Source organism: Pipistrellus hanaki (assembly GCF_964339955.1).
Source record: "Pipistrellus hanaki genome assembly, chromosome: 19".
In the NCBI taxonomy this organism is placed as follows: domain Eukaryota; kingdom Metazoa; phylum Chordata; class Mammalia; order Chiroptera; family Vespertilionidae; genus Pipistrellus; species Pipistrellus hanaki.
Window position 1 is genome coordinate 5,115,729 of NC_140521.1, and position 25,081 is coordinate 5,140,809.

Consider the following 25,081-nt stretch of genomic DNA (forward strand, 5'->3'; position numbering starts at 1 on the left):
TGTTTATTACTTTTTAAAAATTCAGCATATGCCATATACCACATCAACGAACCACCTGCTTAAACTGGGCCATTCAGACAGTTGTTTTTATCTACTAGGGCAAACCCATTAGTCAACAGAGCCAAATAGCAACAGTACAACGATGGACATTTCTTTGGAGAACCACATTTTTTAAACGTAAACTTCTTCGAACGCCACTTCTTCAACACAGACTAGCCCAGGCCGTGGTATTTTGTGGAAGAGCCACCCTCCAGGGGCCAAAGAGCAGCAGGTGGCTCGCGAGCCGCAGTTTGCCGACCACGGGCCTAGGGAAAGCAAGACACTCAAGACCTGCCTCATGGTAGAGACCCAGCTAGAGTTTCCATTCTTTTGGCATCGAGAGAAGGGTCTCTTCAGCTCTGGGGCCTTCTGTTCTCATCTCAAATGCCAGCAGAAGGGATGGATTGTTCTCCCTACGAAACTTTGCCATTCTCAGCCCCCATCTGTGTCCGGCCCGGTGAGTTTGGATGAGGTGGGTGCTGAGCAGCAGCCCCCTGAGGTTGTGCGGGCTCCCAGCAGAGGAGAAGCGGTCCATTAGCCTCCGTGGGCATGCTTGTGAGGTTTGAAGTCTGTGGATTTCTGGGATCCTAGCCCAGGATGGGTTAGGAGTTCTGAGATGGGCCCCGAACTTGCATTTCAGAAGTCTGAGGCTGATGGAGGTCATCAAGGACCCACACTGGGGAAACACTGCCCTGGGGCTGAATCCTGGAGGACACCTGGGGATGACCTGGTCCCACCCCCGCAGATGTCTGAGGGGAGACGAAAGCTCAGACCAGGAAGGATTTGTCCAAGGTCACAGAGAGGTCACAGCAGAGCCCAAACCAGACTACTCAAGGTGACCAGGCCTAAGTGCAGGTGGCAACAGATATCTGTGAACTGGTGACATACAGACCCTCAAAAGTCAGGAGACCAGGAGACTGAACCTCCTCCATCTCCACTCCTCCCCTCCTCCTCTCCTCTCTCTCTGTCATTATTTTCTAGAACTCATCCACAGCCTAAACCACACAGGCCCTCCCCCAGCCCACCCTGGACAGGTTACTCGGATACAGGAGGTCTCCACTCAGGTCAGCAGCAAAGACAGTCCCCGCGGGAACCACCATCCTGCCTGGCACCGGAAGCCCGCCGGTGCCCTGACCCAGGCAGGCGTGGTCTCGGCTGGCCACAAAGTGAAAGCAGCCGCCCAGGCTTCCGGATCCTGTGGGACAGACACCCGGGCCCCTGCCGGGGTCAAGGCCAGACTGGGGAGCCTGGGACCGACGGGACTTTTCCCACCCAGCCACCCGGACAGCTGAACGGGAAAGCTGTCGAGGCAGGGCTCCGGGGCCTGCAGCTGGGGAGGCCTCCGTGGCTCAGAGAGGGAGCTCCGTGGCCAAGCACAGCCCCCTCGCTGTCCCCCCACCCCCTGACCCCCACCCCCGAGGCCTGTGAACCGTCTCCATTCAAAGCAATGCCTGGTCCCCGGTGTGCCAGACGCAACACCTCCTCTAAGACGGAGAATGGAGTCATCACCGCATGAAATTCAAACCTCCGTCCCTGAACCACCACCCCCTCCCCCACCACACACAGGGCTCCATTTGGAATTAAAAGAACCGTGAGCCGTAAGGCGGACCCTGCCCGGGGTTGGAAAGGTGAAAGAGGAAGGGTTTGGCTCCCTGACCACAAACAGACAGCCGGCTTGGGACAGCCAGCAGAAGCCGCCGGCCCTTGGAAGCGGGAACCCCATTGTCTGCCGGCCGAGATTCCTGTGACCCAAAACGTTTTTAAAAAAGGATTCGCAAACAGCTGGGTCCTGACAAAGGCTGGTTCTTCATAGAGTCCACGCCCAGCGTTCTGTTCTAAAATCCACCCACAAAACGCTCTTGGTTTCTAAGAAAAGTGATGTCCGCACCAGAAAGGCCTACGGAGACTGCAAGACCGGAGGCCTGCCGCCACGGGCCCCCAGAAACACACCCTGGAGAAGGAAAACGGGCCCATCAGCGCCCAGGGTGCCCATCGCAAAGCCCAGGCTGACGGTACCTTGTCCACTCGAGGCCTCGGGTCCCAGGATCCTCTCCCGCCCCAGAGAGGTCTCCCCAGGTGGCGGCGCCGAGAGCCCAGCAGGCCGGCCACGCAGGGGCGAAGGACAAATGTCACAGCCACCCCTCCCCACGCTCCCTCTCACACACAGCCCCTCTCCGACTGCTCCTCCCGGGCCCTCCCCCGCCCTCCCTCCGCGCCAGTGTGATAGCAGCAGCTGAGTGCCCGAGTCATTTCTAAATTTAGCCGGTGAGCTCCAGGTCTGGCCTGGGGACGGCAGCCCGGGGTGGCCGCGGACCAGGCACCGGAGAGCATGGACATATTTGGTGGCACGGAGCAGGGGAGGGGACAGCTCCCGACGCAAGCACTTTCTCACCCGTCATCCCTGCCGGCTTCTGCCTCCCTCTGCCCCGGGCAGGTACCTGGGCGCCACCCGTCTCCGTTCCCGCTGGATTCTGGGAGGAAAGACCGTGAACGACAGCTGCTGCCTATTAGCCAACAATCAGCGCTGTACACGTGCCTGTTAGGCAGGCAGCAGTTATCACACCAAGCGGAGGGCTTTCATGGACTTATTATTTCTTTTATTATTATTATTATTATTATTATTATTATTATTATTTTAAATATATTTTTTATTGATTTCTTACAGAGAGGAAAGGAGAAAGATAGAGTTAGAAACATCGATGAGAGAGAAACATGGATCAGCTGCCTCCTGCACACCCCCCACTGGAGATGCGCCCGCAACCAAGGTACATGCCCCTGACCGGAATCGAACCTGCGACCTTTCAGTCCGCAGACCGACGCTCTAGTACTGAGCCAAGCCAGTTTCGGCGCAAAACGGACCTATTTCTTGAAGGGTATATACTACCTGTTGCCAAGAATATCGCAAACATGTTACTTCATGGATGGCCCTGCAAAGAGGCAGTCAGGAGGAAGCCCCCTCATGGTCCGATCTTTATTCTCGTTCACGTAAATCCTCGAGGGTCCGCTCGCAACGCCGACCTCTTGCCACGTTTCGGTGGGACACGAGGGCGCTGGCTAGTGGGACCCATTCTCCCCAGCCATCTGGAAACAGGGAGGCGCGGGGAAGGTCACCTTCCGAAGGGCTATTCCCGGAAGCGGTGTTTTTAAACACCGGGGATCTGCCGAGAGCAAATGCTCGATCCATCAAGTGCAATAATCGAAGCTCCAGGCGATGACAGGACGGATGGTGGGGACTTGGCCCAAGAAGAGCAGGGAATGAAGGATGCATGTCTTTCAATAACCAGCTGTACAAATAAAAAGGGACAGGCGCGATAAGGAAGGTTGTGGATGAAAACAAACGGAAGGAGTCAATCAATAAATGATGTGAAATGCTTTTGGGCCAAAACAGAACTCGTTTTATGTGCTGGTAGTTGAGCAATCCGTGTGTTACCCAGAAAAACCCAAATCTGTTTATTGTGATTCGTTAAAACCCAGAAAAACTGAATCTATGATAGTAAAAGTATAATATGCTAATTAGACCAGACATCCTTCCGGACGACCTTCCGGACCATGTAAGGGCTTTGAGGGAAGCCTGGGTCCCGGGTGCCAGAGGGAAGCCGGTGCCAGCAGCCAGGGGGGAGGAGGGCCTTTTCTTGCACGAATTCCATGCCTCGGGCCTCTAGTTTAACAATAAAACTAAAAAATCCAGTGTTTGGCTTACAAACTGCATATAATATATACAACATGGAACATAATCAACTGAGAAGCAAACCCAGTGGCAAGTCCATGGTAATATGAACACACAACTAGAACTATTTCTGCATTTCCCTCCCCTTACGTTTTACAGGAGGACAACATTTTAAACACAGAATTGAATTGGCCCGATGAGGATTCTGAATGAAAATTTTTAAAAAAGTCATTCGAGAAAAACCACACTTGAATCTTTTCTTTTTTTAAATATATTTTATTGATTTTTCTTACAAAGAGGAAGGGAGATAGAGAGCTAGAAATGTCGATGAGAAACATCGACCAGCTGCCTCTTGCATCCTAGCGGGGAAGTGCCTGCAACCAAGGTACATGCCCTTGACTGGAATCGAACCTGGGACCTTTCAGTCTGCAGACCGATGCTCTACCACTGAGCCAAACCTGTTTCGGCCACACTTTAATCTTTTTAATCTAGTTAAAATCCTATTGTCAATTGGTGAATTTTATATATATATATATTTTTTTTTTTTTTTTAATATATTTTATTGATTTTTTTTTACAGAGAGGAAGGGAGAGGGATAGAGAGCTAGAAACGTCGATGAGAGAGAAACATCGACCAGCTGCCTCTTGCACAACCCCCACTGGGGATGTGCCCGCAACCAAGGTACATGCCCTTGACCGGAATCGAACCCGGGACCTTTCAGTCTGCAGCCCGATGCTCTACCCCTGAGCCAAACCTGTTTCGGCCACACTTTAATCTTTTTAATCTAGTTAAAATCCTATTGTCAATTGGTGAATGATATATATATATATATTTTTTTTTAAATATATTTTATTGATTTTTTTTACAGAGAGGAAGGGAGAGGGATAGAGAGCTAGAAACGTCGATGAGAAACATTGACCAGCTGCGTCTTGCACAACCACCACTGGGGATGTGCCCGCAACCAAGGTACATTCCCTTGACCGGAATCGAACCCGGGACCTTTCAGTCTGCAGACCGAAGCTCTACCACTGAGCCAAACCAGTTTGGGCCACACTTTAATCTTTTTAATCTAGTTAAAATCCTATTGTCAGTTGGTGAATGATATATTTTTTAATGGCCATGGAAGGCCTTACAATGATTGTTTCAAGTATCTTACGGTATATTTCAAACATAAATAAAGTAAGTCTTGGCTTTAAACAGGTCGCTCTTTGTTCTCCTTCTTCCTTCTTTTGGTTTATTTCTCCCAGGTTTGCTGCAGTCTTTCAGAGCAGGATGCTTCTGTCCCTCGGTGCACCTGACCTGAAGGGGAGGCTTTCATTTCGTTAAACTGACTACTTAGAGGCACGAAGAATGAAACCTTAACAGTGAAATGACAGCTAATTTCTAGAAGTCTTGCTGAAAAACCACCGTTAAACATGACAGATAAGAAAAAAAATAAATCATGAACCCCATGACAGGAGGGGATAAATGCACCAAAGGTTAAAAAAAAACACAAAAAAACTTGGGTTCATAAAAGTTTTAAATGTACTCTGTATATAGCAGCTTAAATTATTATTTTTAGACTTTGCTTGATTGATCCCTTTGAATTATGAAATCAAGGCTCATCACACCATAACTATATAAAAATATCAGTTCGATGATCTTCCTCGACAATGTTAAAATACCCCAACCACCAATGTATGTCTAAAATAACAAAAAAAAAAACGTGTGCAGAATTTTATCTTGTTAAATAGTCCCAACATAGGAAGGGTCAAACATCTTAGGAATGACATAACACCTTTAAAATCATCTGGAATAGCCATGTATACCAACCAACTTCTCCGACCTTCTAGGACCTTCCGTCGACACTTACCCCATCAGAGGGGCTGTGGGCACAAGTTCAGGCAGAAGACCGGCCTCCCCAGGAAGGACTGCCCACCCAGACCCCACACAACCAGAGACCACAGAGTACCATCCACGGAGTCCATCCGTGCCAGGCCCTCCTCAGCCGTGCCACTGTACGTCAGGTGCCAGTTGGGGGAATAGAAGTGGTTACTCTAGGGATGAGTCTGAGGCCACAGGGTTCTGGGGCTACCTACCCATTCCTCTCTCTTAGGAGCAACGCCTACATTTCTACAGGAGAGATGAACTGTACCCTCCATTCCAGGGCAAAAACTGTATTTTTCAAAGAGATGCGCATCAGAGAAGGTAACGTCCCAGGTGTGAAACGTGAGATGCTAAGCCCAGACCCCGAGGGGTCCCCCTGCCTTCTGCACACGAGGCCCCGAGGTTTCTGCGGTCTCCGTGCTGCACCTGCGTGTTGGCGGTGGCGAGAGCAGTGACAGCTGCCCTTAGCCAGGCCTGGGAAGATACTCACTCTTTACGAACAACTGCATGTCTGTCTTGGTGGGGTTTTTTTCTTTTTTTTTCTTTTTTTTAACAACTTAATTCTCCATCCCTTTTAAACTCGGGAATGCATGTGCATAGCGTGCACGGGAAATACTGGAAATAGCGGGCAGTAGCACATGCGTATTGATTTGAACTCCAGCTAAGAGTTGCGATGGACAGTGGCCCTCCCGGTTTCTTTTCCGCAGGAACTCCTGGGAAATAAAAGATGCTCCCAGCAACTAGCTTCCCAATTCCCCGAGCAGAATTTCATTTAGAAAGCACTTTCCTTCCCAGTGAGCGCAGCTCACGACGGTGGGGCCGGAGATTTGGAACCGCTGAAACGGTCAGGGGACGGGATGCAGATAATGACGATGCCAAGTGTTGTATACTGTTATGAACTAAGAAATGGACACTAGAAGTGCACTGAGAACAGGACAAACAAGTGGACTTTTTAAAATTGCTGTTATTATTTTTAGTCGGATGACGCGGAGGGCTTTGCTGGCGAGACACGCTGGTCCTCATAGCCCAGCGTTGACCGAGGGGCGTGAGAAGGGCCTGGAACTCGCCAGAAGGAAATAAAACCACGGGGGAAAGACGCCGCTGGGATCCGGTGGACAGTCTTTACGCTCTAACGTCCGGGTCACAGGACGACCCCACCCAGGGGCACAGACAGGGTCACTCACGGGTGACAACATAGGTGGGCATTCACAAGGAACCCACGGGGACACACATTCCTTCTCTTCTCCAACGCAATTCACTGAAATTACACCCAAAGGTTCGGCGGTTCCCTTCCTTCACGCATCCCTGGCTGGTATGTTCTCTGAGGTCAGGCGGGAGGAGCCAGACTGCCCGCGTCACGCCACGGGGGGCTGTCGGAACCCAACGGACCCGCCCCCAGACGTCCCTGTGCACCCGGATCCGCGAACGTGCGTGCAGCTCATGGACGTGAGGGTTCCTGAAGGTCGTTGTTACCCTGAAGTTTAAGACCCCGCGCCGGCCTCGCCTGCAGAATCGCCGTCAACGCCTCCAGCGGCCGAGCGCGGGCAGTTCCCCTGGGCTCCGTGTCCTCGGGGGCCGCTCCCCCCGTGCCCAGCGCCCTGAGCGCTCCCTGCGGGGGGCAGACCTGCACGTGGGGGTGCCGGTGCACGGCGAGGGCCCGCGCACAGCCGTCCCAGGAAGCATCTCCAGCTTTCCACCCCAGGACGGCTCAGAACCCCGGGCCTGAGATGCACAGAAGAACCACACGGCCGGCCTCCCACCGGCGGCAGCAGCCTGGAGCCGCCACGTCGTACGTAGAAAACCCGCAGCGACTGCTTCTGGGTAAACGATGGCAACCCCCGGGGGGTGACCTGTCAGCCACCCTGCGGACGGTCACACGCCACCCGGGCGAGTCCCGGGATATGTCTGATATCGGACGTGAAGACGGATGAGTCGTGATCAGTCTCCAGTTCTAGGACCATGGGTACCAACATGAGAGTGTGGCCCAGAAAACTGTCCTTTTCCTCAGTAGTTTCACACATGAGGCCGGCGGGGGGGCAGCCCCCCGCCCCCCAGGACTGAAGGGAGGCCGCCGGGGCCCCGGGAACGGGCAGGACCCCGAGCAGGCGCGTCCCCGTGCGCGGCCTGGGTCTTCCCTGCGGGGCGAGAACCGGGATGGGCGAATCCATCCTCCGAGCCGCCGCCTCCTCCTTCTCCGAAAGGCTCCGTGTCCGGGGCCGGGGACTCCCGTGGGGACGTCCCCCAGGCGCCGTCTTGCCCGGGACCCTCGTCCCGGCGGTCACAGGCGTCCCTCGCGGCGGTCAGAGGCCGTTGCTGCTCCGGTGGCAGAGGGGCGGCTTGGAGAGCTCGAGGACGCCCCCTCGGGTCTTGTTGAGGAACTTGGGCGCCCGCCGCAGCAGCCGCTGGGCCTCGGTGAACGTCTCTGTCAGCTCCTTCTTCCACTGCACAAACTCGGGGTCACTCTGCAGGGAACGCGAATGTACACGATGTGACAGCTGCGCGCCCCCCCCCTCCCGCCCCATGCCAACAGACATGGGCATCACTGGCAATGCCCATGTCCCTACACTCCCCCCCACCCCCCTTCAATGAACGCACCCTCGGCTTTCCTGCCCCCAGCGGTGGTGGTGTGGCTGGTGGGTCCTGCACAGACCTCCCCCTGCCGCCTCCGTGCAGGGAGAGGAGCGCCCTACCAGCCCTGCCATGACCCCCACATCCACTGAGGACCCTCCCCCACCCCCCACATCCACTGAGGACGCTAACGAAACAGCTCAGGTCTCAAATAGGCAGAGGAGCCGTTTTGACAGGCTTACCACTCCTTCCCATGGGGTGATGAATTCAACACACACTTGTATCGACGAAAAAGGTAGTACTCAAAGCTCACCTCACACTGCAAGACAAACTGCTTCCCGCCTTTTATCCTCAACAAAATGCACTTCTTGTCTTTAAACAGCGTTTCTTCCACAGACACAATCTGCTCCATCGTCAGTAAGTTTTGCTGGTCATAAAAATAAAAAAAATAAAAAAAACGACCAATCACTTCACGTCGCTCGTGACTTCTGAAGTTAAATGACTAAGGAGCACTGAAAACTACCCACTCGGGGAACGTAAATGAACAAAAACCTGGCATTTGCTGATGTTCGAGGAGTGGGGGAGATGGCTACAGAGGAACATGCACAACAGTGCAAACTATGCCATCTCAAAAGCAAACAAACAGATAAACCTGCAAAGAAAGGAATGTCTCTGAGGCCCAGGAGCACAGCTTTCCCTCCACGCAGGACTGATGTCTGAGTGACTGTGAGTCACATACTTTTTGCACCAGTGAAGCCGGGAGGGAACACGGGGGCGCCGAGGGCGGTTTACAGGAGCCGGGGTGTGAGGCGGAGTCTGCACACAGCAGCTCGGTAAACGCCTGGCGAGGCAAGCTTGTGGGCGGACGCTATTTCCATCACACCCAGATGATGTCATGAACACAGGCGACATCCTTAAAGGAGTGTCCCGCGCGCTAGGTCTACAGCAGGATTGCTTAGGGTGAATGCTATGGCGTCCCAAGGACCTTACCATTTTATGTTTTTTTGGACAAATGCTCCAGGAGCCCTAAACGAGAAACACCACCATCATAAACGCGCACGTTTGCTTTTTCCTCATGGGTACCTAGGAATCCAAGCAGCTTCTCAAATGGGCCATTAAACATTGACGCTTTTTATTGCATACTAGAGGCCCGGTGCATAAGATTCGTGTATGGGTAGGATCCCAAGGCCTGGCCAGCGCTCGGGGCCCATCGGGGCCTTCCTTCTCCGGCTGCTGGCCAGGGCCTTCCTTCATTCCGTGCTTCCCCCTGTTGGTCAGCACATGTCATAGTGAGCGAATGAACTCCCAGTCTCCAGGTCAAATTCCCAAGGGGACACTTTGCATGTTAGCCTTTTATATACATATCTATATCTATTGTATATCTATCTATCTATCTATATCTATATCTATCTATCTATCTATCTATCTATATATATATATATATATATATAATTAGAGGTCTGGTGTATGACATTCGTGCACTTGGGGGGTCCTCTCAGCCTGGCCTGTGCTTGTAAGCAGTCCAGGCGCCCTCGGGGGATGTCTGACTGATGGCCTAGGCCTGCTCCCCCCAGTTGGACATCCTTAGTGCTGCCGCGGAGGCGGGAGAAGCTCCAGGGTTTCTGGCTGAGCAGCTTCCCCTGTGGGAGTGCACTGACCACCAGGGGGCGGCGGCTCCTGGGTTGAGCATCTGCCCCTTGGTGGTCAGTGAGCGTCATAGCAACCATTCCTTCCGCCACTCAGTCAATCTGCATATTAGCCTTTTATTATATAGGATAATATAAAGAAGATTCCTGGTGTTAAACAAAGGAAGTTGTTTTAGTTTTTTTAATTTTCAAATATTCTGAAAAGCGGGACAATTTCCTGTCTGCTGTGCACCTCACAGAACAGCACACTCTGTTTTCTGATGTCACAAAGTCCTTCCTTGACTGGGAAGTCTAAAAGTCACAGTCTGAACATCAAAACCGCACGCATGCAAGTTAGAACAGGTGCACGGTGCCTCGGAGGCTGTTTTCACAAAACGTGTCCTCGCTATGCAACAACCGCGGGCTATCCACTCAGCGTAACGACAGAAATCGCTTGATAACGGGCGCCAGACTTACCCGGGACTCCCCCTCTCCTCTCCATTCAAGTCTGTTGGGAAAGAGGTAAAAATAGCGACGCTGCCACTGAGTCAGGAACGGGTTCCCCAGCTTCAGCATGTACCCGTGCATGATGCAATCCTTCCCCAGAGCGTAATCTGAGAAACAGGAAGTCACTGTAAGTTAAACGGGGTCTGGAACAGAATGTCTTCACGCAGACGCGCCTCGGGAAAAGAGAATTACACGCTTTCCGGGGAAAATCAACTTTCTAGCAATATACGACCTTATAGAAATCATTATTTCTTGCTTAACATTTTAAAATTAAAGTGATTGGGGGGAAAACTGGTTAATAAAATGATATAGGTTTCACGTGCAGACCTGTACGTCACCCGAAGTCGGATTTCCGTCCGTCACCCTGTATCTGACCCCCTTTACCCTCGCCCACCTCCCCTCAGGGCCGTTCCACTCTGGTAACCACCACCCTGTGGTCTGGGTCTCTGTGCTTTTGCTGGTTTGTCTTGTTTGTTCATTTGTTGCAGAAATCATTATTTCAGTCTTTAAACCATGGGGACTGGGAATTGAAAAAAAAAAAAATAGAGGTTTCTTTCACTCTTTTCCTACTGACATTAAATAGTTGCTTCTCAACTTCCTGATATGTCCACAGTGCTCTGAGAGGGCAAAAGTATGTTCTCAAATGACTTTTTTACCCATAATAAAAGTGTAATATGCTAATTAGACTGGACATCCGACAGATCCAGGCAGCCAGCCTGCACCTGTCAGGGCCTACTCTTGCATGAATTTCGTGCGTTGGGCCTCTAGCTATAGATATAAAATGAGAACGGAAGAGCAGAGAGTGAATGAATGCAAGCCCCAAGTTCCTTTGCCTCTGTGTGGGACTGGGCCTCTCCCTTACGTCTGCTTTTTGTTTTCTATGTAATAACCGAGTGGGGATGTCCAGGGCTGACTAAGCCCAAGTAACTCAAGGATCAAAACTGTTTATTCCTTGGCTTGAGGTTATAGTTCTCTCTCAAACACATGGCTATGTAGAGAGACCAAGCTCATTCACTCTCACCTTGATGAATCCTGATGACCCATCAGGGAAGTATTGTCTCTTAAAACAACAGAAACAGGTTCGTTTTAAGTGGCTTGCTTCGCCTTCGTGAAAAGCTTGGGCGACTGGGCTAAAATCACTCATTCCCTCTCTCATTCGTTCACTCAACAAGATTAAGTGAGTCCTAAACCGGTTTGGCTCAGTGGATAGAGCGTCAGCCTGCAGACTGAAAGGTCCCGGGTTCGATTCCGGTCAAGGGCATGTACCTTGGTTGCGGGCACATCCCCAGTAGGAGGGTGTGCAGGAGGCAGCTGGTCGATGTTTCTCTCTCATCGATGTTTCTAACTGTCTATCCCTCCCTCTTCCTTTCCGTAAAAAAAATCAATAAAATATATTAAAAACAAACAAACAAGGTTAAGTGAGCAGCCAGGTGCTGAGCACGCTCCAGGCACCGAGGACTGGGCGGTGAGCAGCAGGCGTCGGGGGCCGGAGCAGTCTCACCTTCCTCGTGGCCCAGCTGCTTGTTCTTGGCCCTCTTCCGGGCCTCGGCCTTGTCCGTGTCCGCGTTCACCGTGTCGTAGATGGTCTCCACCACCTCCTGCTGCCAGCGCTCCGAGATGACCAGCGGGAAGTTCTTGTACAGCTCCTGGTCGCAGTCCAGGAGCTGCGGGGGCGGCAGAGCGACACGTCGATGGGCGCCCGTGCTCGCAGAGGCGAGCGGCGTGGGGACGTGGCCGCGCGATGGCACACAGTCCCTTAGGACAGGTCCTCCAGGGTGACACAGCCCTAAGGCCCGCCCCGCCGCCGGCACCCACAAACGACTGCCACCGGCGAGCACCCCTCTCCCCCAACTCCCGGGTCAGGTGGCTTAGCCCCCGATTTTCTTAGCAACGTTCGCTGCAGTTCTGCTGCTGAAAGCCGGCACGTGTATGCAGGCGTGTATCTGGAGTATTTAAAAAGGTTCTGACAACGAAACAAAATTTCCATTGCGGTTGAGGATATTCGATTCTGCATGGAAAATAGATTCCTATCGTGTTTAGAAACATCGAAAAGGGAGAAGCCAGGCCCTGACCGGTGTGGCTCAGTGGATAGAGCGTCGGCCTGCGGACTCAAGGGTCCCAAGTTCGATTCCCGTCAAGGGCATGTGCCTTGGTTGTGGGCACATCCCCAGTAGGGGGTGTGCAGGAGGCGGCTGGTGGATGTGCAAATGGGTCTAAAAGCAGGCAGCTGAGAGGAGACAGGGAGCATCCGGGAGGGAGGGGCAGTCCTGGGGGAAGTGGGGACAGTGGGGTTGGGGAGCAGTGGCTGCACCCCAAAGAGGGTGATTTTTCTCTCATGACTCACCGTCCGTAAGGACAGCCTGTCTATGGGGAAATAGCGATACGAACGAAAGTTTGAAGAATGCCGAGGATTACATTAAAAAAAAAAAAACGGTGGTCGCTTCCCTCTTGATGGACAAATGCGACAGGACGCATGCGGTCTGCGCCTTTCCTCCCGACACAGAGAGAAGCTAAGGCAGGAGAATCGCGCCAATGCTGGCTGGAACTCTGATTCTAATTCCCGTGCGACGGGCTCCGGGGCGCGGGAAGCAGGTCTGCTTTCGCACGGTTGCTTTTCCTGCTTCCCACACGTTGGGATTTTATCTCCATCACAGATCCACCCCGATCGGCGAGAATCTGACCACCGTTCTGCAGTTCACCAAACGTAGAGCGATGCTCCCCAAAGGAGCCTGCAGAGCAGGGGTCCTCAAACTCTTTAAAGTGGGGGCCAGATCACGGTCCCTCAGAGAGCTGGAGGGCCGGACTATATGAACTACTAATTCCTACTGTAACACCTTGGCTGTGCTCACTGCCCAAAAAACCTGGCGGGCCGGATCAGACTCCTCTGCGGGCCGCATGTCGCCCGCGGGCCGTAGTTTGAAGACCCCTGCTCCAGAGTCTCTCCCTCATTGAAGCCCTGGACTTCCACGGCCTGCCCATGCGCAGCTGGCCCTTGGCAGGCGACACCCCGATGGGGCCGATACGGACAGGACCGCGGCGTCCGGTTTCTGATGAGAACCCCCCCCCCCCTCCCTCCGACATCACGGGGGCCAGCGGCCCCTGAGCACCTTGATGCCTTTGGTGTCCTCCTCGTCGAAGGAGCCGATGTCGAAGGCGTCGGCCGCGTTCACTTCTCCGCGGGGCGGGATCATGGGCGGCGGGTACTGCGGGGCCCAGAGGAGGGAGGTCAGGAGCCAGGTGCCCCGACGGCCCCCGCCCCACCACCACCCCGGAGGGGGAACACGGCGTCCGGGTCACGCAGAGCACGTGACAGGTTCCACGGAGGGGCTTCTGCCCTGAGTGGCCCCAAAGGAAGGCCTCACTCAGATCTCAGACAAATGGAAGGGGGGAAACACACCCATGTCCACGTACGTCTTAAAAAAATAATTATTATATGTAATGGAGGCTCAAGACTGCACATCTTCCCAGCTCGACTTTAAGAAAGCACGTTTTCGCCGAAACCGGTTTGGCTCAGTGGATAGAGCGCCGGCCTGCGGACTGAAGGGTCCCGGGTTCGATTCCGGTCAAGGGCATGTGCCTTGGTTGCGGGCACGTCCCCCGGTAAGGGGTGTGCAGGAGGCAGCTGATGGATGATTCTCTCTCATCGATGTTTCTAACTCTCTATCCCTCTCCTTCCTCTCTGTAAAAAATCAATAAAATATATTAAAAAAAAAAAAAAAAAAAAGGAAGCACGTTTTCTCAGGGGGTGGGGGGCCACATTGCACTTGCTGGGCCCTTCAAGGCAGACAGAGCACCCACACCACACAGTCCTGGGGCTGATATTAAGGTAACGGGAGCCTGAGCCCTAATTCTGCGCAGGCAGGGATAACAGATTGCTGTTCCTCCACAGTTTGAATTCATGCAAAAAGAGAGTCCAAAGCTGATCATCAACATTAAAAAAATAATAATAATAAAAATTAAAAAAAAAAAAACAACCTTCAACGTAGAGTGTTTTTCTCTATCGGTGAGACTATAAAAATATCTTTTAAAAAGATATGGGAATTATGCTGATATACAACCACAAGAATTCTTAAGTTATGTGGTACTGGGCTAGAAAGTGTGTGTAAGTTTACAATGAGTGTTTCCTGTAACATTTTTACCTCGAAAAATATAAAAGTATAAAAATATCTCATGCATCGAGATAAAAAGCCAAGAGGATGAGCTACAGCTGAAAAGCCTCAACCCTGCGGGCCATTTGAATGAGCCACATGTCCGCTCCGTGTCGCCGCTGACGCACGTGTGCAGAAGATGTTCTGAAAAACGTTTAAACCCCGAGGATCGAGGCAGCCATCCAGCCACCACTGGGTGGAAGAGCAAGAAGGACGCTGTGGACGGGAGCTGGGGGTGGGGATGGATGGGGGGCAGCCCTGGGGCCGGAGCCAGGAAGCAGAGGCGGGGAGCACCCGGGTACCCAGGGCGGGGCCCCCGGGCAGTGAGTACCTTCTGTAAGTAGACCTGCTGCCAGTCGATGCCCCTGAAGAAGCTGTGCTCCTTCACCTCCTGCGACCTGTAGCGGAGAGGCCGGGACAGTGGTGAGCACGCACTGACAGATCCAGGAAATAGTCTGCAAGAACGCCCTCCTGCGAGGGACACAGAGGAGCGGCTATTTCCTGTTCCTGAGGCAAGCGAGGAAAAAAGACGCTGCCAAAGCAACACGGGACACCCGGCGGCGCTGAGAACATCGCTCCCCATGCCCCCTGGTGTGGCCCGGGGGTGCGGCTCAGGGGCTGAGCGTCGACCTATGAACCAGGAGGTCAGGGCACATGCCGGGTTGTGCGCTCGACCCCCAATAGGGGCCATGCAGGAGGCAGCCATCAATGTTTCACTCTCATATCTTTGTTTCTTTCTCTCTCTTTCTCTCTCTCTCTCTCTCTCTCTCTCTCTCTCTCTCTCTCTCTCTCGAATGCAGGAGGCAGCCATCAATGTTTCACTCTCATATCTTTGTCTCTTTCTCTCCCTCCCTCCCTCTCTCTCTCTCTCTCTCTCTCTCTCTCTCTCTTTCTCTCTCTCTCTCTCTCTCTTTCTCTCTCTCTCTCTTTCTAAAAACCACCAGTAAGTCTAAACCAGTTTGGCTGGTGGATAGAGCCTGGGCCTGCAGACTGAAGGGCCCCAGGTTCGATTCCGGTCAAGGGCATGCACCTTGGTTGAGGGCACGACCCCAGTGGGGGGTGTGCAGGAGGCAGCTGATCAATGTTTCTCTCTCATCGATGTTTCAAACTCTCTATCCCTCTCCCTTCCTCTCTGTAAAAAAAAAAAAAATCAATAAACTATATTTAAAATAAAATAAAATAAAAACCACCAGCAAAAAAAAAAAACTTTTTAAAAAAGCTGGTGACTCCTTCCGCTTGTTAATTACGGGACACAAGAGACAACATACATGCTTCCCATGTGATCCCGGCCCCTGCCTGCCCCCTGCTGGAACCGAAGCGGAAGACTCTCATGGCCAGGGAAATGACATGGAAAGGGAGACCCCACAGGCGAGGCCAGCCTACCCGCGGCCGTGACAGCCCAGCCGGTGGCTGACTTCCCGCTGCAGCAAGCCCTCCAGCAGGGCCCTCAGCTCCGGGGAGAAGGTGTCCGGCAGCTCCACGTCCTGGGGGGGGAGACACGAGAACACCATTTCAAAGGCTCGTTCCTGAAAAAGGGGCCCCCACACCCGCCCAGGCTGAGAGACCGCCCCCTGGTGGTCAGTGCTCAAAACGACACATTCACCACCGGTTCCTGTTTCCTCGGGTATCCATCACCCCCCCCAAAGCCAATCAGAGAAGAACCCGAAAGTCTCCCCTCTGCCGGGCATCTCTGGCATTGTCCCTTCTTTATTTGGCTTCTTTGGTTTCCCTCTTGATGTCCTCTGTCTTTTTCTTACCGATGGTTAGCAGATCTTGATTTCTGCCTTACCATCTACTCCCACTATTTTTTTTTTTTTAATCTTTTGAGGTTCTTCTAGGGATTGCATCTCCGCTTATTTATGTTAAGAAAGCAGTAACATCGCCGAAACCGGTTTGGCTCAGTGGGTAGAGCGTCGGTCTGCGGACTGAAAGGTCCCGGGTTCGATTCCGGTCAAGGGCATGTACCTTGGTTGTGGGCATATCCCCGGTTGGGGGTGTGCAAGAGGCAGCTGATCCAATGACTCTCTCTCCTCGATGTTTCCAACTATCTGTCTCTCTCCCTTCCTCTCTGTACAAAATCAATAAAATATATTTTTTTTTTAACAAAAAAAGAAAGCAGTAACATTGTACATGGGAAACACGAAGTGGAACAAACACAGGGTCGCCTGTCTCCTTACCGCGGTGAGGGTCATCCGGTCTATCTCGTGCTTATCTTTGGTTTTGTGCTGCCTGAAGGGGCTGTGGCTGCAGGCAGAAAGGACACTTCGTTACCATGGGGCATGAGCCAGCGCAGCACACGCCACTGACTACCATTCGGTAAGGCATTGTGTTCTGTCGCCGCTTATTCGAAACCACAGGCGTACGAAAAGCCATCGACATCAGTCATTTTTCAAAGGAAAAGCTGGGGGTCAGACAGGGCGGCCCAGGAACAGTGAGGCTTATGTATGTTTATCTGCTCGGCCTGACCCTCTCGATCGGGCCATCCTACCGAATTCGTGAAGCCCTGCCTTCTGATGAGACTACTCCTCCTCAGAGCATTTATTATCTGAAGTATTTTAATTCTCATTTCGTACAACAGAGGGCGCTCTCACACCTTTATTTTATTTATTTTTTTTTCTCATCACGCAAATATTATCTTAAGTATCTGAATTCTCACTTCGTACAACAGAGGGCACTCTCACACCTTATTTTTTTTTCTCATCACGCAAATGAAATACAAAGTCATGGCCATCTCTTAAACGCCCTGATTTAAAAAAAAAAAATGCATATTAACAAGGAGACTCAGTACCGCGCAGATTGGAAGTGTTTTTGAGAATCAAGTAGGATATAACAGCAAACAGCACTGCTTGGTTACTCGGAAGATAGTCTAACGTTAAAAACAACAACACTGGCTTCCTTTCTCTATGCAAAACGCAGGGAGATGTGGGCATGGTCATGGTTCAAAAGGGAAGGAACAAAGTGTGTTATTTTTTAAAAAAAATATATATTTCATTGATTTTTTTACAGAGAGGAAGGGAGAGGGATAGAGAGCTAGAAACACCGATGAGAGAGACACATCGACCAGCTGCCTCCTGCACGGCAACCAACGTACAAGCCCTTGACCGGAATCGAACCTGGGACCCTTCAGTCCGCAGACCGACGCTCTATCCACTGAGACAAACCGGTTTCGGCCCAAGTGTATTATTAAATCCAACTACAACATTGGTCTCTCTGCTCTGCCCGGCTCTTCCCGCCAAGTCCCTGGACGTGTGCAGGGGACTGTGTGAGGGTCTCGGGGTTCCTGCGGCCCCCCACGCCCTGGTACAGCTCCTGGTGCAGCGCCAGAGAGCCCCTCCGCCCTCGATCCCGGGCGTGCCTGCGCCTGCCGCTGGGAGGGGGGCCGCCCCATGGTGCCCTCCCAGAGGCGCCCTGCGCTAAGTTTAAAAGCCTTCCATGGGGCCGGAGGGAGGCCAGAGCTGGCGAGGGCCGGGAACATGTCCGGCAGCGGGCCCCCGCCCCCAGCCCCCGTTATAAATAGAGGCCGTCCGTGTCCCGCCGGAGGGAGGGGACGGGGTCGCGGCTCCTCAGCTCTGGGCTGGGAGACACGGGTCTTTCAGGCCAAGAGCCCGGCACACACCTGCTTCCGACGCGTTCCTGATGGTCCTTTGTGAACAAAACCGAAGACTCGGGTTTTTTTATTTTTATTTTATTTTGGAGGATCTTAAAGAAAAGCCCCAACAGCAGGGATCTCCATGTGGTGCTCCCAGATCCTGTGGGATCATGGCTGCTTCCCGACGCTTCCACCCCCCCCCCCCAATGGCACAGCAATACCCCCCCTCCCCCAGCCCCAGGGAGCGTGATGGGAACCAGACAGAGCCACAGACCGAGTGGGAGAGCTGCAGTCCCTCCCCATGAGAGAGGAAATCACTCAGAATGTGCTAGATGCTGGCTCCACCGCCAGACACACACCCCGTCATCGCAGCGAAACAGCGGGCTCGAAAACACCTCTTACACCGAAAATTAACTTCAAAATGCCACGGAGAGGGTGTCGCACGCGTTTTGAACCCGAGCCGATAGCTGCCGACATAGTCACAGACAGGCCTTGTTTTCTCCACACGGAACCACCTCGACAACCTCAGGCAGAGCTCAGCTCCCCCCGGATACCGCCTCCCCTTTCTCCCCGGGGCTCCCTCCCCGCGTCTGACACCTTCGGGGGCAGTCAATGGGGACAAGCATAAGATCGGGCGACAGGGCTATTTTTTTCCCCCCCGGAGACACCTGAAAGGCAGACTGGGGACCAGGACGGCGATGCCACGTGTGCGTTCAGCACTGGAGCGGCTTTGCAGTTGTCCATCACCCAGGACTTCCTGTCCGTGTGCGTTCTGCAATCGCTCGCCTCCTCCCGGCAAAGACCCTGGCAGGTGGCAGGCGCCCGCCGGGCACGCCGACTCCGAGGGGTGGCGGGATGTCTCGGGAGGGAGCGGCTCGCCCTGGTCAGCCTGGCAGAAGCTCCCTAATCAGGTCAGCTAGTCTGCTGAGGGGCATTAAGCCCGTCCAGGCTCCACAAACGCAGTAATCCAATTCAGGACGGACAAGACCTGCCTCTCCGGGCAATAATGCGATTCCGGTGCCCACGCGGACAGGGGGAGCGGAGGGCAGCCGCACCGGCCGAGTCCTGGGGGCTCAGGATGGACGGCGGGGCCAGCCCCCTCCCGATGTGCTGACGGGAAGACGGTGAGCGGTGCTGGAGGGGGCTGCCCGCCGGGACCGTGAGAAAGGCGGCCGGTCCCAGCCTCGCGGGCCCGCCAGAGGAACGTCCGCAGGAGAGTCTGCACTGGGATTCTTTTCACGTCAAGCACTTTCCGTCTCTTTGTGAGTGAAGAAAAATAGCAAGAACCTACAACCAAGATTACTCTACCCAGCAAAGCTATCACTCAGAATTGAAGGCCAGATAAAGAGCTCCCCCCCACTCCAAAAAAAAGCTAAAGAAGTTCATAACCACCAAACCAGAATTATGCAAAATGCTGAAAAGTATTCTTGAAGAAGAAGAAGATAAAGATAAAATGATGAACAACAAACACATAACTATCAACAAGTGAATCTTAAAAGCCAAAGGAATTAAAAAACCCGATGAACAGTATTAACTGGTGAATATAATAGAACCTGGGACCCCTAAGTCCGCAGGCCGAGGCTCTATCCACTGAGCCAAACTGGTTAGAGCTTATTATTAATTTTGTTTTTCTTTCAAAGCAGTCTTGTTTCAGATTTCAGGCTGCTGTAACTCCTACAGGGTATGGAATGAAAACACCACCCCGCCAGCTTTCTCCTGTCATCCTACGGGCACAGAGCTCTCGCCGTCCGCAGGCAGAGCGCGCCACGGTCCTCACTTAGATCAGCGCATGGCTTACGGGTCCCGGTGGGACCCCGAGTAGCATCAGGGCCGGAGGACGGCTGACAGCCTCGACCGTGACCCCAGCACAGGCCCCACTGGCTCACTCACCCCCTGAGAAGCTTGAAGAGCATGCAGCCCAGCGAGAACCAGTCGGCGCTGCTGTCGTAGGCCGTCCCCTTCTGCAGCACCTCGGGGGCCATGTACCCGTGCGTGCCCCTGGGGGGGAGGGAGAAGGAAAGGGGGGGCGCGTTAGCAGAACACGGGCACCTCACGCAATATATCCGATTAACGGCTCATCGATCGGCAGCAGCTGTGAGCAAGGGCGGGGACGATGGAGCCTCTGCACAGACATGACCCATCCGACAGCCAGCATGCTTTTCTGTCTTAACCGGTAAAGGAGCGAATCTCAGCGGATCACCCTCCGGAATCCATGTGAAGACTAGTCCTCGGCCGAGGAGGCGACCTCTGAAGCCGGTCAGCCCCGCCTCCACCGGGACAGCTATGGGGAGCGGAGGGTCTCCTGCCGACCGACCAACCGACTGACCGACCAACCGACCGACCGTGAGCTCCTGCAAGGAGCCCGGTGGGACAGGCCACCGCGCCGCAGTGCCGTGCACTTTGAAGAGGTGGGCACACCCACTCCCTCGGACCCGCATCACCCATGCTGAGGTGGGACTGCTTCCTGGGAGAGGTGACAGTGCAGATCGCCCCTGGAGGTGGAGGCACAGGGTTTATTTTAAAAGTCACTTCCCTCTTACATAGAATCGTACAGAACAGTCAGAAGACCGGACTGCAGTTTTGGCCTCAGACAGACCGGACTGTAGATGGGCGCCCCTGGTTTTTCTACCACAGAAAGTAGATCATATGTCCAGGGTGCCCTGGGGGGCCAGGTGCGGCGGCGGAGGCTGAGGGGTCAGGGAGGGGCCCCCCTGCGTGGACACTTGGAGGACTGACCCACGTTAAAAAGCTTGAACTGCACGTAGATGTTTTGGTTTTTAATTTAAAAAAAAATATTCCTGATTTCTCTTCAGAAAAACAACAACAACGGTTATTTTGAAAAGGAAGGAACAGATGGACCAGGAGAGAAACTTAACCCTGGCCTTCATTCCGCTGGAAGAGCTCTCCATTCCCCTGCCTCTGCCCTCGGCCCGCGGACTGTTTCACGTCTCCTTATCACGGCCTTCGGAGGCTTGTTACTGAGGGTCGACTTGTGAACCAGGAGGTCACGGTTCCATTCCCAGTCCGGGCACAGGCCCGGGTTGCGGGCTTGATCCCCAGTGTGGGGCGTGCAGGAGGCAGCCGGTCTCTCTCATCCATGTTTCCATTCTCTCTCTCCCTCTCCCTTCCTCTCTGAATTCAATAAAAATATATTTAAAAAAAATAAAATCACAGCTGGCAAGAAAAAAACGGGGAAGGAGTGTGTGTGGACGATAACGGGTGACCAGGGCGGGGTCCGAGGGAACCGGCGGGCTGCCCGGGGAAATGACGGGGCCCAGAGGCCAGGCGCCACTCACACGCTGGCGTGCGGCTTCTTTTTGGAGAAATCACAGGCCAGGCCGAGGTCTGATATCCGGACGTGTCCGTACTCATCCAGGAGGATATTTGCGGGCTGAAGAGAGAGAGAGAGAGAAGGTGTGATCTCCGAGAGAGAGTTCCCCGGATGCCCGGAGGCTCTGAGGACGTCTATCTGAAACTACAGGCACGGCCTAAGCCGGTTTGGCTCAGTGGATAGAGCATCGGTCCGCAGACTGAAAGGTCCCAGGTTCGATTCCGGTCAGGGGCATGTACCTTGGTTGCGGGCACATCCCTGGTAGGGGGTGTGCAAGAGGCAGCTGGTCGATGTTTCTCTCTCATCGACGTTTCTAGCTCTCTATCTCTCTCCCTTCCTCTCTGTAAAACATCAATAAAATATATTTTAAAAAATAAAAAAAAAATAATAAAACTGCAGGCACGGTCTACCTCATTATCCCATCACAGTCCCTTCCTGAACACAAACCGCAGCTCTGGATGGTCACGGCCACGGAGGGCACGGCACTGAGAGCGGCATTGGCCGTGTTAACGTCCGAGGAGGGTGGTCAAGATGGGAGCGAGGGATTCTAAAGAAAATGAGGCGCGGGGCAGAGCGCGGGCAGAGCACACAGCTCATCGGAGTTAAAGAGCTTGTTCTTGCCGAGACCAGTTTGGCTCAGTGGATAGAGTGTCGGTCTGTAGACTGAAAGGTCCCAGGTTCGATTCCGGTCAAGGGCTTGTACCTTGGTTGCAGGCACATCCCCAGTGGGGGGTGTGCAGGAGGCAGCTGATCAATGTTTTTCTTTCATGGATGTTTCTAACACTCTATCCCTCTCCCTTTCTCTCTGTAAAAATTCAATAAAATATATATTTTTTAAAAATAATAAAAAATGAAGAGCTTGCTCCAGCTGAGACACCGTGCCTCTGTGAATCCTAACGACTTCTGAGAAGAAGGCCATGAGGCACAGAACACTGAGGAATCTTGCAAGATGGTTGGCGCTGACCTACGATAGCCAAGGACTCCATTAAGAGCCACGCGGGTCCCCATCAGTCATGTCTGTTGACCTGAGCCCGATCCACCAAATGACCAAATGTAATTCTGACCGCAACCCCCGATGACATGTAGCCAGGGGGATTAGATTTGGTCAGCATAATCACGGAAAACAAAGCTCCTCTCCCCGATATACATCGAATTACAGTCGTCCTAATCACTCTGTGCTGGAGATCACCATTGTTTCGCTTGAAACAAAAATGATGGCACGCCATTATAACAGCCGAGCATGAATAATCATGAGTGACGAAGAATGAAGTTGGAAGAGAAATTAAATAATACCGCGGCCTACTAAATAGCTTTAGAAAACAAAAACCACGGCAGAGAGGCATTTAGAAGTCGGTTACGGATGCAAATGAAAATGCATGACAGCAGTGCCTCCTAGATCTTCGGCATGTATCTCATTCATCTGCAAAACTCACCAGAGGAAAGAAAATGTCACATACCAGCCAGAGTCTCATTATTTCTAATAGGATGAAAACAATATTTTTTTTTCTTATGCTCTTGTAAAAATTAAAGAGAATAATTTATTCACGTTGAAGAAAGCTTTAAAATGGCATGGATCCATACAGGGTATGGATCCCACAACCTGGGCACATGCCTTGACTGGGAATCAATCTGATGACCTCTAAGTGCATGGGATGATGCTCAACCACTGAGCCACATTGGCCAGGCCCCAGTGAGTTGTTGTTTTTTTTTAAGAAAACAAGAACAGAAGCCCAAGCATAGCACGCTGGAGGTTCTGTAGCTCAGGAATCAATCAATCTATCCACCCGTGGTTTTTAAGGTGACCTCAGAACGTGAACCTCCCCGCCCGGTGACCAGTGACCGGTGACCGGTGACCGGCCGCGCGGCTCACCTTCAGGTCCCGGTACACCACGAAGCGGTGGTGCATGTGCTCCAGCCCCAGGATGATCTCGGTGGCGTAGAAGCGCATCTCCTTCTCGGAGAAGACCCCGTGCTGGGACAGGTGGTAGTGCAGATCGCCCCCTGCAGGCGGAGGCACAGGGTTTATTTCCTACAGAGTCAGCCTGCCTCCCTTTGGCATCTGATGGTCACAAGCATAGAACTCGGGCCGCTGCGCCTGGCTTCTTCTGTCCGTTGCTACGTCTGTGAGTTCGTTATTCTGTCTGGGACATTCCTTCATGTCGCTGGGCAGATCTGTTTCTTAAACCAAACACTCAACAGGAAAATAAAGCATCCGGGGAACTTCAAAAAAGGCGCTTGACTTGTGGAATCGCGTGCCCTTTTTGATTTCAGCTCATGACCCAAAAGGCTTTCAGTCCATCCCGTGTCTCTTTCTAGCATCAGAAACCATTTTTCTGCCTAAACCTTGTTCGCCCATCCTGAAGCTCATCATTCATTCACAGTTTACAGGGCCAGCGGATCTGGGCTAAAGGCACGGAAAATCGGGCGAACATCCTTCCTCGTTGGGTTTACATACATCTAACCTACATTCTCAGGAGTCGTTTCATTCCTAAGAGCCGAGGGTCAGGAAACAAGCGAGTGAAAGGTCCAGGCCAGCGGTGTCCCAGAAAATCACGTTTCGCTGGGACTATTTTATGAAAATCTGGGAGTATTTTTACGAAAATCTCTTCTAAGGAAATGCAACTTCCAGGGGAAGACGGGGAGGGGCAGAGGGAAACCCAGGCCAGCATTTTAAATCAGGGGTCCTCAAACTTTTTAAAGTGGCGGCCAGATCACGGTCCCTCAGAGAGCTGGAGGGCCGGACTATATGAACTACTAATTCCTACTGTAACACCTCGGCTGCGCTCACTGCCCAAAAAACCTGGCGGGCAGGATCAGACTCCTCTGCGGGCCGCATGTGGCCCGTGGGCCGTAGTTCGAAGACCCCTGTTTTAAATAAATCTTAATGAGGCTGACAGGTGAACAGCTGCCTCCCTCTTCAGGGGCAAACTACGGCTCGGAAAGACACAGCCAGCCTGCCCGTCGGCCGGGCCACGGCCGCGTCCTTCAGGGAGCCCGGCCACTCGGGCCTCGCTTACCGTTCATCAGGTCCAAGATGAAGCAGAGTTTGTCCGGAGTATGGAAGGCGTAGGTCATACAGACGATGAAAGGACAATCCTAGAACAAGGGGGAGGAGAAAGAACAAAACATGAAAATGTGTGAGAAAAGCAAAAGCTTCCCTGAAAACACAGGGTGCTTGCTGCCAAACACAGGCTGCGGATTTTGTTTTGAATCCTCGCCCGCGGAGTGAGGACCATTTTCCCATTGCTTTTTAGAGAGAGTGGTAGGGAGAGGAGGAGAGAGAGAGAAACATCGACGGTGGCAGAGACACATGGATGGGTTGCTCCCTAAGACCGTGTGTAGCTGCGGGAGGCACTGTGGCCACAGGCAGGGACCCAGACGAATGAATGTCACACGCAACACCGAGGGAGGGGAGCCGGACCCAAGAGGGAGCGTTTATTATAGAAAGATCGATCGCGGGCAGAGCTAAATTACGGCGTCCGAGGAGTCTGGGTGGCAGTTAGCTGGGCGTGGGGGCGAGTGGCTGAGAGGGCCACGCAGAGGCCTCTGGGACACTGGTGACTCTGTATCCTGGGATCTGGGCGCCGGACACACACGTGGGCTCCCCGGGGAGAGGTCATGGGCACTGTGCCAGATGGACAGCCAGGTCTGTGTAGATAGATCCCTTATGTACAGGGAATGCTCCCCGCTCCACTGATTCAAATAAAAAACCGGCATAGATCAGTGGTCGGCAGACTCATG

At 53.0% G+C, this 25,081-nt stretch overlaps 1 protein-coding gene across 4 annotated transcripts in view; it reads right to left on the minus strand.

The window, feature by feature from the left end:
• Window positions 1-5,254: 5,254 nt before the first annotated feature.
• GRK3 (G protein-coupled receptor kinase 3) overlaps window positions 5,255-25,081 on the minus strand; it is a 69,338-nt gene continuing 49,511 nt past the window's right edge. For all 4 annotated transcript variants that reach the window (XM_084868162.1, XM_084868163.1, XM_084868164.1 and 1 more), the window contains 12 exons: window positions 24,358-24,436; window positions 23,211-23,341; window positions 21,306-21,400; window positions 19,900-20,007; window positions 16,598-16,664; window positions 15,804-15,904; window positions 14,752-14,818; window positions 13,380-13,475; window positions 11,774-11,936; window positions 10,243-10,379; window positions 8,454-8,567; window positions 5,255-8,034 (listed from right to left, as the gene is read on the minus strand). In XM_084868162.1, the coding sequence (XP_084724288.1) occupies window positions 7,873-8,034; window positions 8,454-8,567; window positions 10,243-10,379; window positions 11,774-11,936; window positions 13,380-13,475; window positions 14,752-14,818; window positions 15,804-15,904; window positions 16,598-16,664; window positions 19,900-20,007; window positions 21,306-21,400; window positions 23,211-23,341; window positions 24,358-24,436 (1,320 nt within the window). In that variant the 3' untranslated portion in view covers window positions 5,255-7,872. The remainder of the gene's footprint in view (window positions 8,035-8,453; window positions 8,568-10,242; window positions 10,380-11,773; window positions 11,937-13,379; window positions 13,476-14,751; window positions 14,819-15,803; window positions 15,905-16,597; window positions 16,665-19,899; window positions 20,008-21,305; window positions 21,401-23,210; window positions 23,342-24,357; window positions 24,437-25,081) is intronic.